The 20,444-nt window shown below is 45.0% G+C and overlaps 1 protein-coding gene across 3 annotated transcripts in view; it reads right to left on the bottom strand.

Moving 5' to 3' along the window:
- GRID1 (glutamate ionotropic receptor delta type subunit 1) overlaps nt 1–20,444 on the bottom strand; it is a 753,528-nt gene that overhangs the window by 305,391 nt on the left and 427,693 nt on the right. For all 3 annotated transcript variants that reach the window (XM_079138203.1, XM_079138204.1, XM_079138202.1), the window contains one exon: nt 5,599–5,652. In XM_079138203.1, the coding sequence (XP_078994329.1) occupies nt 5,599–5,652 (54 nt within the window). The remainder of the gene's footprint in view (nt 1–5,598; nt 5,653–20,444) is intronic.

Here is a 20,444-nt window from a genome sequence, read left to right as displayed (position 1 = left end):
TTTGTGGCAAATCAGTGAAAGTAATTAAATGGGCGCCAGTGCCTTCTGGGCAAGAACATTCTGGCCAGATGGGGCTGAAGAGGTCCATGCACTGCCAACCTGCACCTGGGGTGGTGGAGGCGTCTCAGGATACAGGTAGAGCAGTTCTATGTGGCAAGAAGCTCTGTGGAGCCTGCACCCCACCACCTGCCAATTCCCTACAGAGATGAGCATGTGAAGACCAAAAGACAAGAATGTGTTTCAGAAAAACAAACGCATGTGGCAGACAGTGTGCACTGCCTCATCCTTGGACAGCCACCACAAGCATTAGAGCCTGAAGATGCCTGCAGGAGACACCTGCTTCCCACTGTTAAAGTCACTTGCCCTCTTTGATCACAGAATCTTTTTCCAAAAAGCACCAACGAATTAGCAGGACACATTTTCCCCAGTGTACAATTTGGAGATTTCTGCAGGAAGCCTAACAACTGCTTCCCCTGCCTTCCTTCCTGGTTGTTCCAACACCTGCCAAAGGCCTGGTCCAAGGCAGAGAGAGCCTGTGTGGCCTCTGAGGAAGAGCTGGTGCCCCATCCAATCATAATGCAGGCACAGAAAAATGGGCACAATGGAAAGTTCTGAGTCCATAGAGAATTGGAATGATTTTAAATTCCTCTTCCTTCACACGTAGGTAATTAGACAAATAGAGTAAAAGTAAGGAAGCAAAAAGCAGAGCAGCAGGAGATGAAGCCAGCAAGCTCCTCTGTGAATGAGCCCCACAAACTAGGAACTTTAGGGAAACTGATAGAAAGGACATCCAGGCTTTTGCAAACAGGATATTTGGGGAGTGAGCCACATGCATCAATCTCCCAGCACAGCAAGCTGGGTGAGGAGTACAGGATGGCATGGGGATTGCTCTGTGGAGAAATCTGGGACGCCCCTTTGGTACAGATAATGTTTCACAGACTTTGTAAAAGAGGTAAATCCTGGACAGAGTTTTGGGGTGGGCACAGCATGTAGAAAGGAAGGTCTTGGCAAAGGTCCAGAGCGAGGAGGAAGAAATTTATGGGAGAAATAAGAAGTCACTGGTTCGCCTGCAGGAATGAGTCATGAGATAGTGGGTAGAATGGTAAGAAGAAAATAAGGGTGCAATGTGCAGCAGGGGCTGGAGAGGACAGGGCAAATGGCAGGATATGGGCTTTTCTCCACTGGCTGCAGTCAACCAGAGGATGCAAGGTATCTAAGATCAGAAACTGAGCAGAAATCAAGTTTGGGGGAGTATGGTGAGTTCAGAGAGACACACTGAACTTTAGGTGGGGATGGAGTTTCCAAGTAGCTGAGTCATGAAGGCAGATGGATCTCTGGGTCTGGAGCTCAAGGGCACAGGTTGGAATGAACAGGGAATATGAGGGTCATCAACATATTCTGACAATAGGAGAGAGATGCTGAGGGTCTGCTAACGATGCCTCCATCCTTCTAAGAATTTGCCTCTTGATGGATCCTTGGTGTCCCATAAATCACTGAACCTCAAATGTCAGCATCCCTCTCCTATATCCATCAATGTGTGCTGTGATTGGGTGTCTGAAAGAATTTCTCTTTACAATGGGAACTGTCCAGCAACAAATGGAGCATTTCAAGTCCCTATCACAATCAGTCCTCCAAGAAACTGAGAATCATATTGCATATTCCACAAAAGGATTTCCTTCAGAAAGTTCCCAAGAAGCCAGACTATGAAGTGCATATCACCTGCAGATGTTGAGATTCCTGGGGAGGGAAATATCCTTTTTGTCAAGACTTCTATTCAAACCAAGAATCCCCGTGATTTATTGGATGAGCCAGAATGACTGCCAAGCCTTGGGTATGCTGAAGATCACACAGAGAAAACACTTTACCACAACTGAAAGAGAGTTCTGGAGGTCACCTACCTCATCCAAATCAACTGACTTTGAACTGGCAGCCTCTGACAAATGACCCACAGTGGTCCCTTCCAGCTCTGAGAAATGGGTCTGAATTGCTGCCTCTGTCTCTTCTTCAAGGTAGGCTATGAAGAGCTCAACAATGCAATTGGCCCTATGCTATGTACACCCACCTGCTTCAACCAAACCTTTCAAGAATCTATTCTTTGCTTGGAACATTGAAGATTCAGTGATGAGATAGATCTGGTCATGCCCTCAACAAGCTTATAGTCTAGTGGCTACCCTGACTAATGGTTCATTTTTCTTTCCATGAGTTCTTTTTGAATACCCCACCCTTCTCCAAAGTAATATAACTTAATCAATCAGTGAAGATGTAGTTTATGACCCCAAACACATCTGCTTGCCAGTATCTCCACAGCGGAGACCAGAGACGTATAGAAACTGTCACTGAGGCACACAGATGCAAGACTTCTTCTGCCCAGTTCTGTAATATACAATCCCAATACTCACCAGTAAAAGGGTAGATATATTTTTTTAAAAAACACTACATAAAGAAAGCAAACAAAAACACATGCCCATGAATGTTTGTCTTGAATCCTGGAAAATACATTAAACACATCAAATACAGAGGAAGAACAGAAGACAGAACCTATAAAGAACATGGAGAACAGGGGTCACAGATGGAGGGCCATTCAGGAAGAAGATAAATGCAGTGGAAGAGGGAGGAAGCACAGAGCTGAGCTTGTCTATGGGGCTGAACTTCCTTCAGGGAAGTGGGAAACAGTTCCAAGAAGAGGGAAGACAAGGACTCTGTGTAACAGCTGAATTCTAGAGATCGTTTTGGAAGGAAGGCCATCAGTCAATGCTCGACTTTGATTGTCTATCCTCTGCCCCCCCCCCCCATTTTATTTCTAGTTATGACACAGAAAGGTGATTGGCAAGTATTTGTCTATGACTCAATATTTAGATTGCTTGAAAATTTTATAGATATTAAAATGATTTTACACTGCAAGAAGAATAACAGAACTTTTGTTTCCATGGGGCATGCTATGACAGGAAACTGTACTTCTGAACATGGCTGGTTCCTAAGGATAAGCATACATGTAACTTAGAGAACATATCAGTCATAAGCCAGAGGTAGTGCTGAGGTCCAAGCTTTACCAGAGGCATTATCTTTGGATCTCAGATTTCAAGAATGTCCACATGCTGGCCCCAGTGGTGAGTGTCAAGAATGTCACCTTCATTATGCATACCTAAGCTCTACTGACAGGTTTTACAGAATCAGACCCTGACCACAAGTTTAGGATCTTTGCCAAGCCCATGTGTCATTGGGTGGAAAGGGATATGAAGCCAGAGAGTCTTCATCTAGAATCCCACAGGCATCATTTAATAGTCGTGAGTGATTTAATCCTTGAGGCCTCTGTTTTCCAATATGTAAAATGGGGAGGAAAATAACTGAACTATAACTGATGAGGACTACAGAAGGTAACAAATGTAAAGCGTACTTTAGAAAGGTGAGTGGTTGTCCTTTGCCTCCCAAAGGAGTCTTCTTGTGGAGAAGGAAGCCAAGAAAGGAAGAGAGTAGTGGTTCCTTGAGGACCCTTGTTTACGCAGGAGGACACATGTAGTCCAAGGTACTTGCAGATCAGTGTGCACTGCCTGGCTGGCCCAGGGCGTGCTGCTGACCCAGTGGGGCACAGCTGTGGTCTTAAGTGAGGCTGTTTCAGTGTGACGTGAGAGGGGACCCCCACACCTGTCTCCTCCTGGTGACACTGAGCCCTGGGTTCTAGCTGCCTCAGATTTGCCTGAGAAGGGGGTGCCCTAAGGGCACCTCACACTGAGGTGCCTGAAGTGAACCCCAGCCCTAGATAGGAAGTCTGGAGGGACAGAAGGCCCTGGGGGTGGGGTGAGGGCTTAAGGGAAGGAAGGGGACAGGTTAGAAATGTAAAAACAGAGCACGTATTTGAAGATGACCACGGAGAAACACTGGCTATCGGATGTGGAAGAGTCATCAAAAAAGTAAACCTAGCACCAGCTATTTGACTTCAGGGGCACCTGAAGAATGCTTCTTTTCTCTGGAACAAAGGATGTTTGGCTTTGAAGAAGCTGTAGAGAAGCCAGCAAAGCACAGAGAATCAAGCCTTCCAGAACATCAAGGAGGCCTCTTGCAGGTTCTGAAGAGCAGGGAGGGATGGTCACGTCCCTTCGCCTAATCACCAGCACACAGCCTACCACAGCACCCCAGGGGAAATGGATGGTTACTGCGCATGTCTCCAGCTGTCCTGTGTAGACATGGAGCTAATAAGGTGTGAATTCATGGAGAAAAACCATGAAAAGTGGATCTTGGGAGCAGTTACTATCTGATACAACCTACACCATTATTAACAATAGCCGCCCAAAACTATTTCAGTCATATTAGCATTGAACTAATGAAGAAATACACATCATAAAAAAAGAAATTACCCACATAATAAACCTTGCATCTTCCAGAATGAAGCCATTAGAAATTGATCCACTAATTTAGGAGCAGCTGAGGGCTGCAGCCCTGATGAAAGCATCAGGAAACACATTCTCAAGTTCTCTTCAGGTTTTGGAACACTGCAGCTGCACAGGCTACCCTGGTTCATAGTTCCTGAACAGACAAGTGGTCAGAGGGAACTCTTTGGCAAAGTTTGGCCTGTGGTTACTACCCACTCCCAAGCAATGCCTGCAGGCTGGGGGAGGCCAGGACCAGACAAGCTGCAATCACATCTCATGTTCCCATTACCCCTAGGCCCACAATAGTGAGATGGCCAATCATGGAAACATTTCCTATTCACCCACTTTAAATGGGTACATTGATTCTGCTCCCATTGGCTACACACACAAACACACTCACACAAGCAGAGTCATATAAATGCCCATACACTCACATGTATATACAACTGGCACATACACATGCACATACGTTCACACCCTCAAATATATAAACTTGCATGCACATACAACTCATACTTACATACACTCTCATGTACAACTCATACACTCACATTCGTGCAACTCACACACATACAGAAACACACATGTACATACAACTCACACTCACACACACAAAAATACATATCATACATGTATATTTGCCTACAAATACTCATACATATACAATTGGTACACACACATACACATATATACACGCTCACGATCATTTACACTCACATACACATACATTTCCATATACTCATAGTCATTCCTTTACCATACATGCCTTCTCACACATATACACACTCATGCACATACATACTCTGGCTCACACTCAGGCACACTCACATAATCCTCCCATGCCTTTAACATCCTGCATGCAATATGACCTCTCCCCTCCTATTCCTTTGTCTCACCTGATCTGCATCCCACTTGATAACCTGCTCTAATCTCTCCAGTCCCAGGATTCTGACTGGCTGCCTCAACCCCCCACACACATCTAATGCCTGACACTACTTCTTTGACTTTCTCATGGACTCAGGTCTGGTTTCTCTCCCTGGTCCCCACCTGGTACAGGTGAGCATCTTGGCAAGTCAAGTCCAATTCTCTGACCTCTTGTCTTGATAGGACAAAGCCCAGGATTCATTTCAGCCCCCAAGTCAGAATTGGACATGAAACGATTTCTCTGAGCTTTGCCAAGGGACAGGGAAAAGTCAGTGCAGACTGTGCCCTCACCATTCTGGGCTCTTACCTCATTCACAAAGACCCAGTGGCTGTCCTTGGAAGCCAGGTTGGTCTCCACGGCCTGCAGAGAGAAAAAGAATGTACATGAACACAAGCAAGCCGAAAGCTGGCAGACACACAAGATGATTGTGGAGGGGGGTTTTATAAACATTGTTCTTGCAGAATTTTTTCCTCACAAAACATACCATTCCCCTGGGGCCTGCTCTGGCTGCCTTAGCCACAAGAGGCTTCATCTGAACACAGACATCTGATTTCCAGCTGTTCTTCTATACTCTCCTGCACCAGCCCTGAGCAAGGTTGGAGGCTCTGGTTCATGCAAGCATCACAGGGCCACAGGCAGGGGCACAGCCTCCCTTCCCAAGAATGCCTGCAAAAACACCTTCCTGCAGGGGCTTTACGGGAGGACTCTCATCATTGCCTGAGGCTAGAGAATCAGAAGCCAGAATGTTGGATTTATGGCAGCTTGTCAGGCTGTGCTGAGTGACACCCAGAAGACAGAAGCTCAGAGCTGGGGCTCAGAGTTGCCTTCACTTCATTAGGATCCATAGAACCCACAGTTCTTTTGAGCTCCTGGGCAGTGGCCCCACCTCATTGCTCTCTCTTAGACTGCTTTGTTCTATTTTGCACTGCATTTGCCATCTTTGTGTTTGAATGGTTATCAGTTTCTTTCTTATTATCTATCTTCTCTGCCAGGTTGGGGGCACCATAAGGTCAAGTCTGTGTCTCTGAGGTCACATCTGTGTCCCTAGAACTTTACCAGCACATAACAGGTATTCAATTAACATTGTTGAATATATGATTGGAAGCCAAGGCAGACAGGACCCAGTTACTTATTTTATTTCTCATACGTGTTTAGGAGGACTTTTTCCCCCCTTGAATTGAAAAGTCAACAGACGGAAAGAATTGGAAGGGACTGATGGTTTTCAAGCATGTCCCGCAAGAATACTCACAGCGAGCATGTGCCAAATGCTCAGCAACAGCACCAGGCACTGTGCCAGGCCATCTATGAACCTGCGATAAAGTTTTCTGATTGTAGTCATCCTTTGTTTTTTTATTTATTTATTTATTTATTTACTTTTTGCATTTTTGTAATGTAATTGTTACCATTCCTGATTGGAAAAATACAGAAAAATTAAAATGCTCTAAATTACACATAAGTCCTCCCCATTTTTATGCAACATGCTAAAAAGTAAAAAATCCCCATTCATTTCTCCAGAATCATCCCTCCAGCGACTGTTTGAAGTCCTCCCTCCCCAGAAGCTTCGACAGTCAGGTCTGCAAGTACAAGCCTATATATGCATATTGGACAGATGTTTTTATTAAAATCATATTGGGAAATACACATCAAGTTACAATTCTCATTTTGGATTATTAATATAACCAGAATACCTTTTCTTGTCAGTTCTTAGATAGAGATCTGAATCTTTCTTAACAAATGAGGCACAGAGATTTCAGAGCCTGTACCAGCAACCCAGCCAGCATGGGGTCCAGCAGGGTCCTTAAGCCCTTCATGGTGCGAAGGTTCACAGGTTGCCATCCCACAAGGTTCTGTTGGGACCTCACTCCATGAGAATGGATAAGTTTGCTGGCAAGCACAGGAAGGTCATGAAGATAGAGCATGTGGAATATACTCAGGTGAGCTCTAGACCCCCAAGTCCTTCACAGACAACATCCCAAAGGACACTGGGGGGGGGGGGCACAGGGCCCCTCCTGGGCCAGTCAGGACTAAAGGATGCAGACTCTCCTCTCCATCCTGTGAATGAAAGGGTGCCAGACCCTACAAAGACAAACTGGGGCATGAGACTGGAGTGGAAGGGGGTGGCCTCTACCCCATCAGTCATTCATTCTGGTCATCTGTGAAGTGCAGATCACTCTTGCCCCCTCCAGTCTGCCCAGGTAGGCAGCATAATCTCAAGTCCTCAGTCTCAGAAAGAGGCAGACACAGAGATTGGCACCCACACATCCCAAGCCTTCCCTAGGAAGCAGAGATGGGAAGTTCCTTGGGCGTTCCTATCATTTGTGGGGTTCAGCCTTGCTCCCCAACTTGCTCGCATTTCAACATGTATCCTGGGAGTCTCCTCTGGCTATAGGCCTTCCTGTTCTCTTCACGAGTCTCACCTCAAGAATCCTCACTTCCCTGGGATAAATGAATCATATTTAAAAATATCTATAGCCGGGCTCAGTGGCACATACCTGTAATCCCAGTGGCTTGGGAAGCTGAGGCAGGAGGATCACAAGTTCAAAGCCAGCCTCAGCAAAAATGAGGTGCTAAGCAACTCAGTGAGACCCTGTCTCTAAATAAAATATAAAGGAGGGCTGGGGATATGTCTCAGTGGCTAAGTGCCCCTGAGTTCAACCCCAGTACAAAAAACAAACAAACAAACGAAGTAGGTGCTTCCTTTCCTACCTCAGAAGGAGACTCTGGGTACACTTGATAGAAAAGTGACACAAGAGATGTCAAGGGTTATCCATACCCTCCACAGGGCCATGTCCTGAGACACATTCCACTCCATTCTACAAGCTCAGTAAGCCAGGCTATCTCCAGAGATGCTGCATGGACTCTAGAGACCATGGCTTTTAGAGGACCCTCTGTTGAGGTGGAGAAGGGAGAGCAGCTCATGGCAGAATCTCGGTTGCCCAGACCACAGCCTCTCTCCTCTCAACACTCAGACTTCCATGGATGCCTTTAGAAGCCCTGGTGAGGATGTGGAGGAGGGAGCAAAGGTAGCAGGGAGTCAGAACACTCTGACCCCATTGTCCTGCCCCAGCTGGCCTTGATTCCCAACACATCAACCTTTCCCTCATGATCACGTGGAGATATTGGTGATTCACATTATCAAATTGGCACACCATACTGAACTGGGAGGATGTCATAATAACTCAGAAAGCTGGAAGGATGAACTCAATCCCAAGAGATGTGGTTTAACAAGGCTGAACTCCAAGACTTATACTTGTTTTCAGTAGTAGGGAGGCAAATGGAGAAACGACATTTGAAAGCAAGACCCTGGAGTAGAGACCAGAGACCCATGGAAAGGCAAAAATGAGGGGGTTGTTCTGCCCTTGGGTGTTGATCTGAGTCGCTTCACCTCATGGAAGACACTGCATACTGGAGTCCAATCATGGAGTGGGATAGTGTAAACCAACGACCAGTTCAAGGGACCAGAGATGCTTAGAGGCTGGGACAGTGTAGATTTCTTTAAACACTTGAAGAATTGTCATACGGAAGAGAAACTAGAAATCTACTCTCAGCCTCTGAGAGTAGATTTACAACCAATGGTACCAAAAATCAGGGAGGCAGATCACCTCAATATGTGTGAGAACTTTTCAACTTTCCACGTGGTTCAAGAGGAGGATGAACAGGGTGAGGTGCTGGCATCCATAGCAAAGATTCTTAAATCTGGCCCCATGGAGGAACCTCCTAGTAGCTTCTACAAATGCAGATCCTAGAGCCCCACTGTTAAAGATCCTAATTCACTGGGGAAGGTGATGTGCCTGAGATCCTGTGTTGTTTCAGAGCTCTGACCTGACTTTTGACCCTGGAGTTCGAGTTCCCTGCTCCAGAATGTGTACTTCTGTGAATCTGAAGGGGTGGTCACATCTGTGCAGGTGAGAGGGCCTCTACTTATGCCTGCAGGTGCCAGTGCTGCAGACAACTTGAGCCAATTGCCAGGAGGACGCAGGGAGCAGGTAGGAGCTCTGACTCCCCTAACAAGTCTTCCCACCTGGTATCAGACTCACACACAGTACATATTGGAGAGAATTGATCAGAAAACCCCACAGGACAACTGACCAACTTCCCTGTCCTAATTTCCTTTGTTCCTTCACCAATTAAGCATCAGCTAATTTGTTAAGTCTCTTTTCCCCCACACAGAGATAAATAGCACTTGGCTGCAGCTCTTTTCAGAGGGTATGACTCCTACAGAGACTGGGATAAGTGGCAAAAAGGGGTGGCTACCTCTGATCGGGCAAGAACACATCCACCTCCCTCTGCAATTACTGGAGAGCTGCCAGCTCTGAGGAGAACCCTAATGGCTTGCAGTCCAGGGGGAAGCATACCTCTCAGCACCACTGACGCCCCTTCTGTGTGGCGTTCCTCCCTTTCCCTCCCCAGCTATGTCTACAGCAAGGGAAGGTGAGTCCTTTTATCCACAGAGCAAGCACAGCATGGAGGAGTCTTAGCTGAGTGCTCCAGGCTGACCTGCTCCACCTCACCAAGGGCAGATTCTACACCTCTACAGCATTTGTGTACCAACCGTGCTATGGTGCTCTGCCCACGTCTTCCTCACATCCTGCAGGATATTTGATTAAACTCCCCGCGTGTTCACTCCCAACTGCCAACACCCAAGATTCAGCTGCTGGAGCCCTGCTTGGCATTCACAGTGCCTGGGAAATTACACCCTTAACAGAGGACAGAGGGTGCCACGGATACAGATCCCAGCTGGCTTACTCCCTGATGGGGACTTCTCCCTGTGTGATCTCAGCTATTTTCAGAATTTCTCTGCAGGATGGAGCCAAAATTACCTCACTTGGCTGCCTTCACTTCCCTGTTCCACATCCCCACTCCCTTGCTGTCTTTCTTGTTTTAACTCCCCCTGGGAATGCTTCTTAATAAATCATTATCACATGAATCCTCCTCTCCAAGTTCACTTCTGGGATAACAACCTGAGACAAACACCTCCTGCCTGGGGTTATGGTGAGAATTAAATGAAATTACACATGAAGCTACTGGGCCAGGAAGTCCACCATACATGATCAGTTAGCACAAGGATCCTCCCCATTCCTTCCCTCTCATGTCTCCTGCCTGGGCTTCATTCAATGGTCTCTTTCAAATGTGCAGTATTGCATAATTTCCTTCCTTATTCAGCAGACAGGGCCTGCCATGTCCTGACAACTATCCTAAAACTTCCAGATACATCCCTGCCATCAGTGAAGTCCAGCAGTGAAGAAAAGACAATGCATATAGCCTTGCAAAGTGGTCAGTACTGTCTCATCCATGAGCTGAGAGACCCCTCAGGGCAGCATGGTGCCTCTCCTCACCTTGACCATGGTGGTTATCAGCCATGTAACATGATGGGTGCCTGTAGACAAGAGTTGACACAACCGAAGTGAAGCCTGCTCCTGTATCCCACAGGTGGGGCAGGAGAACTGGCCTTGTGCTCAGGGAGGCGTGGTCACTCACCTTCAGCAGCTGGGGAGGCTGGTTCCCTGCAGCAAGACTTCTGCATTCTGCATGGAGCCAAGCCCCATGGCTAAGGGACAATCAACAGCAGGGCTGGAGGCCTGAGCAACTGCAGAAGCTCCATGCAGACCCTGTGGGAACCAGGACCTAGCTTTCAATAAACCCAAAGGAATCACTGCAGTGGCCCAAAGCTACAGCACAGGTGGCCCTGTTAAGGTGCTGGTGTTGCTATTGAGTCCTGTAAGGCCTTGGAAAATCACCAGGGCCCATCTTTCTGACTCCTCTGGCCTGTCAAACACTGGCAAACTCAACACTTTAGAATAGCTGAGGATACGGGACTTTTAAAGGATTCAGGTGACTTCTAGCCTTTTTAACCAGAGGAGGTGGCAGATTGTGATGGTGGTGACTGGCTCAAAGAAGAGGCTGGGAGGGTGGGTGCAGGTGACCAGTAGGAGGAGGCATGGCACACAGTCATGCAGCTGGATGTCCATGCATGTGCCAACTTGGAGGGGGGTTTTTGTTTGTATTTCTACCACTGAACTACATCTCAAGCACTTTTATTTTTTATGTTTGAGACAGTTTCACCAAGTTGCTTAGGCCCTTGTTAAATTGCTAAGGTTGGCTTTGAACTCGCGAACCTCTTTCCTCAGCCTCCCAAGTTGTGCTATTATACCCAGTCCCACACATGTCAACTTGTATGAACATACACACATTAATACCCTCTGGAGGGAAAAGAGTGCTTCCATGGGTAGATCCCAGTTAAAGAAAGCTGAGAATGGCTGTTCTTCCCATACCTGGAAAGTTGCATGTAAAAGGAAAGGTGTGCCCTTGTTCATGAGCAGCAGCCTGAGTCTGAACCTCAGGTAGTTCCTCCACTGCCAAGGGCATTAACGGTGCTGGAATATACATAACATATGATCCCAAGATGACATCCTGCAGGCCCGCTGAGAGCCAGGACATTTCAATTCTCTTCTGGTCACCCTAATCCTACAGTTCCCGCAGAGAAGGAGATTTGGGCCAATTTTCAGCTCCTGGCTCCCTAGCAGACTCTGGAACAGAAAGCAGCTCCCAAATGCTGCAGGAATGGCAGGTGCAGGGCATCTCGCTTGGACCAGGGCCAGGGAGGGTTCACAGCTGCCCCTTGATGGTATGATGATGAGTATCAGATCTAATATCCAAGAGCCTAAACGGAAACAGAGAAGACAGGAGTGCTAAGCCCACTAGGGAAAGCTTCTCCAGCCTGGGCACCTTTTCCCTGGTCCTCAGCCTTTGATGCAGGATCAAATCTGAGCCATTTTCAAGGGCAAGGAGAGGGGCTGGGGAGATAGCTCAGTCGGTGGAGTGCTTGCCTTGCAAGCACAAGGCCCTGGGTTCAATCCCCAGCACTCCAGCACTGCAAAAAAAAAAAAAGTTTTCCTTTCCCTCAAGGGCAAGAAGAGAAACCTCCAGGATACTTCAGTACATCTCCTGTATTTCACAAACCCCCACATGCCCCACTTATTGCCACGGAACTAACTAATCAGGTAGTGCTTTCGTCCTCACATCACAGACAGGGAACTGAAACCTCGATGGAGACTCACATCTTGCCAAAAGCCCTTTAGCTAGTACTTGGCAGAGTACTGAGCAGCAGAAACTGAATTCCAATCAAGGTCCTGCATCTCCAGTCTATGTTCTTATCCCTTGGTCATGCTACTCTACCAAAGGCCCAAACAACTGTCTGAGAAAGCACATAAGCCTCCAGGTCTGGCCCTGGCCCTATGACGATGGGGAAAAAAAACACCCTTTTATCTCATATCCAAAAAAAAACACCATTAGGAGAAGTGGAACCTTCCTTCTGCAGGTCCTCATAAGCCTGAGACCACTCGTCCTCATAAGCCTGAGACCACTACTGCACTTGTATTCTTAAGAGTGAGCGTGTTTCACTCTGTGTTGGCCTAAAGAACTAGTAAATGGAGTGGAAAAAAACCTCCACATGGAAGCCTTCCAGCACTGTCGCTGAGGATTTATTTTACAAAGTACAAATGCCACCAATTATTTATATGTGCATTAATTGTGGACCACTTATCTAGGCAACCCCCTTCCAACACTGGGAGTCCTAGATAATGGAAGCTTGTCAGCAATTAGTATCTCTTTAAAACCCCAACTCTAACATTTGAGAACATTCCCCCCATGGAGCCCAGGGCCTGGCACTTTCCCAAGGACAGATACTGAGCTAACTTTAAAGACCCACTGCTGCCTTTGCAACAACATGCTATTTAGAAACAATTCTCTTGTGTAATGTCACCCCTTCTGAAGCATGAGGGAGTACAACGCCCCCATTTGCAAGGAAGGGGAGTAGCTGGTTTCAAGATGAGAGATGATTTGAGGAGCGAATGTACAACAAAATCAGCAAAGCAGGCGCCAAGAGGACGGAGTATCAGAAGCTAAGTCAGAAGACAAGGAAGCCCATAAAACAGCAATTATCATGAACTGTCTGCGGTCACTGCATTTCCTAGGGGCTTGCCTTCTTGGGTTAGGGGCCCTCTATTCTGGCTCAGCTACATCTGTTTATCCCAGACTTGTCTCTAGAATGTCTTTGGACCCTGCCTTCACTGTAAAGGAGTTCAAAATTCTCCTCACAGTTCCTACCTCTGGCTCTCTCCTTACTCCTAGATGCCATTGAGGAATCCAGGATCCAAGCAGATCTCTTTTCCAATTTCTTCCTCTGGGCCTCTCCTAACAAAGTATGAGTCAACTGTTCCCACCTCACCCATCTTTTTGCTGGCACTTCCTTGATGCCCAGAAGCCCACCTGTGGAGGAAACAGGAAAGCCACCACCTGAGCAAAGGGAAAGGTAGTTTAGTGTGGGGTACTGGGAGAGAGGGATCTCTAAATACCTATTATGCTGTAACTGAATAAAAAGAAAGAAAGCATAATTGACTAAATACATGTAAAGGTCTGATAGAGCAGAACAATTTCTAGTCACTCATTAGACTTCCCTGGTCCACATCCTCACTGCTGCCCAAGTTTGAGATAAACAGCCAGTCCAAAATGTGCAGAGGGCAGAACGGCAGCTCACAGCCTCCAGGGGAGGAAGATTCATTACAGATCATTTGCGGATCCTTCAGATGAAATAGAGACAGGTTCCAGGGCTGTGCAGGAAGTGCAATTTACTGTAATAAAAAGTGAGAATATGCTACATGTGGACAATTTATGAGGAAACGTTAATATCAGCAGAAAAATGAAATGGAGTCTGCTCGTAGGCACGATTTGTTTAATAAGATCAACTCGGAGAAGTGAAGCCAGGCGGTGCCAATGATATCAGCTGATGGACACTTGGATTTTAATCAATGATCTATAATTTCCCCACTACCAGGAGGGCACAGAAACCAAATAATGCTGTCCATATTCTCACTCCCACAGATACTCAGGCTGTACCCTGAAGGGAGGCAATGTGAGCCTGGCTTTTCTATCTGATCTTGTCTCAGGGACAAACGAGCCAGGCATTCAGGCCCTTGGCCACCCGGATGCTGTCACACAATCCCTTTTGAGAACTGAAATCTGCAGGAGAACAAATCACTTCTGAGCTTATTTATGCCCTGGTCTGGTGTGACAAGAATGGCCATCGGCCTCTGCTCACAATGTGGGCTGTGAACAATTGCAAGACTCAGTTGCCTCCCACCAACCCAGGGCAGAAGATGCGGACACTGGATGGCAGGTGGCTGCTCAGAGCCACTTTTCATACATCTACTGTTCAGCTCCAGCTTCAAATGATTTTCAGAAACAAGCAAAGTCCAAAACTGATTAGAAATGTTTTCCTTTCCCTCCCACAGGTATTTCCATGTTCATATTGGAGCTTGAGAAGCCTCTGCTTATATCCAAAGACCAACTCTGGGGACCCATAGCATCAGATGCCATGGAAGAGGGTGTGGGGATCACTTGGGGCAGGAGAGTCCCTCCTGGCACTGCTGGGTCACATCATACCCCAGAGGCCTGCCCTCCCATATATGGGTGTCAGCCAGATCCCTGGAGGAGACATCCTCTGGGAGAACAACTATACCACCTCATGCAGCTCAATCAAAGCATCGGTCTCCAAGGTTAATACGGCGACCCCTTCGAATCATGCTCAACGCGATCCTGCACATTGCTTCTGCACACGAACCTAATTCCTTTCCTCAACCCAAATTGTTTTTAAAAGATGGAAACGTTTGAATTCTTTTTAAGGCAATAAAGTTGAAAGTAGCAATTCTTTACCAGGCTGATAAGAGCTGCTGGGTGTAATTTGTATTCTTTTTTATGAGCCTGACTTTTTGGAGAATGGAATAGAAAGAAAAATATCTTCTTTTCAGTTTTGGAGACAAGAGGTTTTTCTTCCTCAGTGTGCTGGGGAGGAGTTCCCCAGCCCAGGAATTATCAGGCAACAAGTCCTGGATATGGGACATGAGAAAGCCAAGGAGGCTTCCTCATGGGCTCAACAGGGAGTAGGAGAGAGAGAGGGAAATTGGAGCATAAACTACATCCTGCATAAGTGACCTTGGCACTCACTGAAATTGACTGGGAGGTCACAGTGGGGATCTGAAGTCTTGGGGAATAAGGAAGACAGGATATTCCAAATTCAGTGCATGTTGGGCAGTGGGGAAGCAATCTATTTTCTTTAGAGTCTACAATATAAATTGTTTTACAATCTTTAAGTAAAACTGCCATGCAGTTGGGTCTCAGACTTCTGAGTAGCTTCATTTTAGCCCATAGCCCTGTGTCTCCCACTCCAGTTAAACAACTCCACAATATAGCCCTTAGGGCAAAGAGGGACAAAATCAGAAATCAAATAGAAATGTGCTTAGTTTTAAGGGATACCACACCCATTGCCAGTACAAAGCACCTGGAAAGCTCCCACCCACAGGACAGCATGGCTTGGTGAGAAAACTGTGTGAATACAGGTCTTCCAAGGAAACAGCCCTCCTAAGCCAGGAGGTGAGAAAGGGCTTTAGGTTTGTAGGAAAGGTGGTTGAGTCACACATCCACATGTTGCATATGAGGATTCAGTTCTAAAATTATTAGATGAGGCAACAATCAATTATAAACAAAATCAGCTATGAAGATTGATTAACTTGTAGATGAAGTATGGTACAGAAAATCTAATTCATATAAACAACCTTGTATCCGTTTCCCTGACCTTTATCAATCAATGTCTGTCTACAGCTCTCAATTAGTTTCATTTTCATCCCTGAGTGTATTGATTAAATCATCACCACTTGCATAGCCCTGTTCTACTTGACCACTTTGGAACCTTATCCTGCCTTGCAAGTGAAGACAGCCCTGGCAATGGGTGTGGTGTTGGGCCCCGTTATTTAATAACTACAACCTGGGGGACTGAAAGCAAGTCAGCTTAGTGCAAGCCGTGCTTTCCTTAGGAATGCAGAGGTTTGGCAACAGTGAAGAAACTGCAATCTGAAATGGTGTAGGGGGATTGTTTCCGCCCTTCTGCCGTTCCCTGCTTGGCTCCCAGCCTTCACAGGTCCCAGACCTGGAGGAACCTGAATGTGTCTGTAGACCAAGTCTGCCATTGCCAGGTCTTTCACAGCAGGATGGGGGACTCTCCAGGCTCACTTCCCCTGTGTGCCCTGTACCTGTTCAGGGGATTTCCAGGCCCAGCTTGGGTCTTAATACATATTCTAAGATTCTCTGGGCAAGTTCCCAATGATATGAGAAACACTTGTGGTTTAGGAGGAAGGAAAAGAGTATCCCCACAGGGGTGTGTAAGAGGCAGTAGTAGGATTTTAGCTACACATTATCAGAGAATCCTTGTTGGTAAAGGCACCAATATTCATGCACGGGAAACTTAATCCCCAATGCAACAGTGGTGAGAGATGAGACCTTTAAGAGGTGAGTAGGTTAATGTCCTCATCACAGAGTGGCTTCCTGATGAGAGAGAGTTCTGCTCCCTCTTATTCTCACACACTCTTGCCCTTCCATCTTCCATCATAGGATGACGTAGCACAAGGCCCTTTATTGGAGGTCAGCTGCTTAATATTGAACTTCCCAGCTCCCAGAACTGTGAGAAGTAAGTTTCTTTTCTTTATAAATTACCCATTCTGTGGTATTGTTATGGCAACATGAAATGGACCAAGATTGTCTAATCCAGACCACTCTTGGGAGTGACTTGACCGTGTCCACCTCCATCCAACCTCCCATGGTTTTATGGGTCTAGGTCTCCAGCACTCTGCCCACCTCTGTGCATTGCCGAGTATCATTTGAATACATTCCTTTTATTTTATATTAACTCTGTTTTAAAACTTTTTACAAACAATATGTAAAATAATACTTACTTTTTAAATCTGAATATCAAACACTGGTAAGACCAATGTGCAAAACAAGAACATAATCAAATGATTTAAGAAGGAGAATAAACTGAGTGATTTCAACACACAATGTGACAATTATAGACAATAGTTTATAAACCTATTATTCTATACTAAATCATAATTTCAAAAAGGCAGTATTTTTAAAGGGCTTAATTTTTTTAAAGAACTTCTATTGATAAATGACAGTTCCTAGTCCTCCTATCACACCAGTCCTGCTTCCCAGAGGAAAACACTTGTAACCCTTTTAGCTACTCCTTTGTGATTTACTTCCATGTTTCTGAATCATACTTAATCATGTTCATACTCTATACTTGGTTGATCCGTTTTAAACGTTAGCATAATCTATTATCTTCCTGATATGGGAACGAGGATTTAAATCTCTACTACAAATCCACGCCTTTTCATTCCCTGCCCACTATTTCCAGTCTAGTTGCTTCACAGTTTTTAAATTAAATCTGCACCCCCTTGATTATTGGAGCACTGTTGACAATATCTAAGGTATGGAGTCAACCTAGGCACCCATCCACAGATGAATGGATGAAGAAGATGTGGTCCACGTGTACTTCAGGATGCTACTCAGTCTTAAAAAGGAAGGAGCTCTCGCCATTTGTGACAACACAGATGAATGTGGAGAACATGTTAAATGAAGTGAATCACACAGAGAAAAACACACACTGGATGACCTCATTCATACGTGGAAGGTAAAGAAGTCGATTCCATGGAACTAAAGAGTAAAAGTCAAATGGCGGTGACCAGAGATGGGGGAGATGAGGAGATGTTGGTCAAAGGATGCACAATTACATCAGATAGAATATTTTAAAACTTGCAGGGGCTGGGGTTGGGGCTCAGTGTTAGAGCACTCACCTAGCACAGGTAGCACTAGGTTCGATCCTCAGCACCACATATAAATAAATAAAGAAAATATTGTGCCCACCTACAACTAAGAAAAAATTTTTTTAATTTAAATTTTTTTTTTTAAATTATAAAAAGATAGAAGGTAGGAAAGTGATTTCCAGGGGCCAAGGGAGGGAGGGGCAGAGAATATAGGCCAAATGGGGGGAGAAATGAGGGATGGCTACTAATGATTATGGAGTTTCTCTTGTCTGACAAAGATGTTTTAAAATTGACTGTGATTATGATTACACAACTCTGTGAACAAAGAACCACTGGGTGGTATACCTTACTCTTTTTATTTGTTCATTTTAGGTATACATGATGGTATATTCTAAATAGGTGAGCTATATGATAAAGGAATCACATCTCAATAATGTTGCTTTTAAAAAATAAAGTGTTGACTCTACAGTAATTATATTGTTCTCTACTCAGCCAAGTAGCAAATTATGAACCTATTATTTCCTGCTCATACTTTTGCTTTTCTTGTGTAAATAGTTGCCTCGATTTGTATTTATTTATACAAGCTCCATGATGCATTTTTCCAAATGCTAAACCATCCATAAGAGGTTTTCAGTGTCCTGCCCTATCACAGCCCTCATTGCCCTGCTCCGGATGGACCTGTTGACCTCCAGTTGCAGACCAGGGGCTATCCTGAGACTTCCCTTTCTGCTCTGCTGGTTGGATTCTTGGTACCTATTGATGCTTACTCTTATTTATTTTTTTATTGTTTTTACTTTATTTTTCTGAAACCTATCCTCTAACAGCTTCTTTTAAAAAAACTGCATGGGGTATAAATTTTTGAGTCTTTGCATATATAGATTTTAAAATTTTTTTGCAATCACATTGATAGTTTCACTTAGCACAGAGTAGGTTAATGTTAATTTTTCCACAGAAATAATTCTTCTCCAGGATCTTCTAGTATCAGTGTTACTAATGCCATTCTAATTCCTGTTAACTTGATACCCCCTGCCTTCTTCCTCCTCTCTTCCTCTCCCCCTTCTTCTCCCTTATCCTCTTTCTTTCTCCCTTGTACCTCCCCTAACCTGGTGACTTTGTGTGGCCAGTCTTTTCATTTACTTTGGCTAAGAACTAAATGTTTGATAGGAATTTTTACTCTGGAGACACATGTTCCTCTGAGATGTTTTCTTATTTATTTCTTTGATATTTTCCTTTTCTCTATTTTTTTTCTTCCTCTGTTCTCTGTCCAGATTTTCTATCAGAAAAATATGGAACTTCCTGAGTCAAGTCATACATTTTTATCAAATTTTCCCTTCCATTATGTATACCTCTTGGCCTTTTAACTTTATTTCCTTCAACTTTATTTTCTAATACTTCAATTAGATTTTAAACTTTCATTTACTTTTTTTATCTTCAACTGCTGCTTTGCACTCTCTTCTTTGTTCACAGCATTTTGTTCATGTCTTTAAGGTGTAATTTTTTAAATCTCTTTAAGACTATCAATAGTAGGATTTTCGAAGTTTTCACATTGGTCAGTTTGTCTTGAATCCCTTTTGTAAGTTTGTTTGGTATTCTCTCTTTCATATAAGAGATCTTCCTCAAATACATAGTGATCCTTAGCTGTCCTTTCATATTTAGATAGAGGCATTAAGAAGCTCACTGAAGGGCATGGAATGTAGCTTATGGTTCAGTGGACTTAGACTGTTTCCTGTTGCTATAACAAAATACCTGAGGCTGGGTAATCTATAAGTAAAAGAAGTTTGTTTAGCTCATAGTTGTGGAGATAAATGGGGCCATCATCCTAGAGAAGACAACCTCTGACTGGGTCACAGCATGGTGATGGCATCTTGATGAAAGCACACAGAAAAGGAAGAGATCACACAGCAAGACAGGAGGCAAGAGAGATTGAGAAGTCAGACTTCCTCTTTAGATAATATATTCTCTCAAGAAATAACTGTGGTCTCAAAAAACCTAAATTAACCTTTTCCAAGGTTGATGCCTTCAATAACTTAACTGCTTCACACCAGGCCCAACCTCTTAAAGTTTCTACCACCTCTAACGTCACCACCCCAAGGACCAAGCTCACAACACATGATGCTTTGTGAGGCACATTTCAGTCATAGCCGCTTCTTTGCCTTTGCCTTGCAAGATACCCTCTCTTCCATTATATCAGCTTTAGAAGGCTTTTCTTTCAGGTCACTTGGTTTCTCCACATCCTTCCTGAGGAGTATTGTCTTAATCAGTTTCCTGTCACTATAACAAATCCTTAAGATCCTCAACTTCTAAAGAGAAGAGTTTTACTTTGCCTCACAGTTTCAGGGGACTCAGTCCATGATCCGTTGACCCCAGTGCTTTGAGTAAGGCAGCATATCAGAGTGGGGACACCTGGCCAATCAAAACCACTCGGCTCACTACCAAGAAACAAAAGAAAGAGGAAGGGGTGGGGCCCCACAGTCCCCTTCAAGGGCACACCCCCAGTGA

The sequence above is a fragment of the Sciurus vulgaris genome, assembly GCF_902686455.1.
Source record: "Sciurus vulgaris genome assembly, chromosome: 4".
NCBI lineage: Eukaryota > Metazoa > Chordata > Mammalia > Rodentia > Sciuridae > Sciurus > Sciurus vulgaris.
The sequence above is the reverse complement of the archived record's forward strand: the minus strand, read 5'-3'. Positions and strand labels throughout refer to the sequence as shown.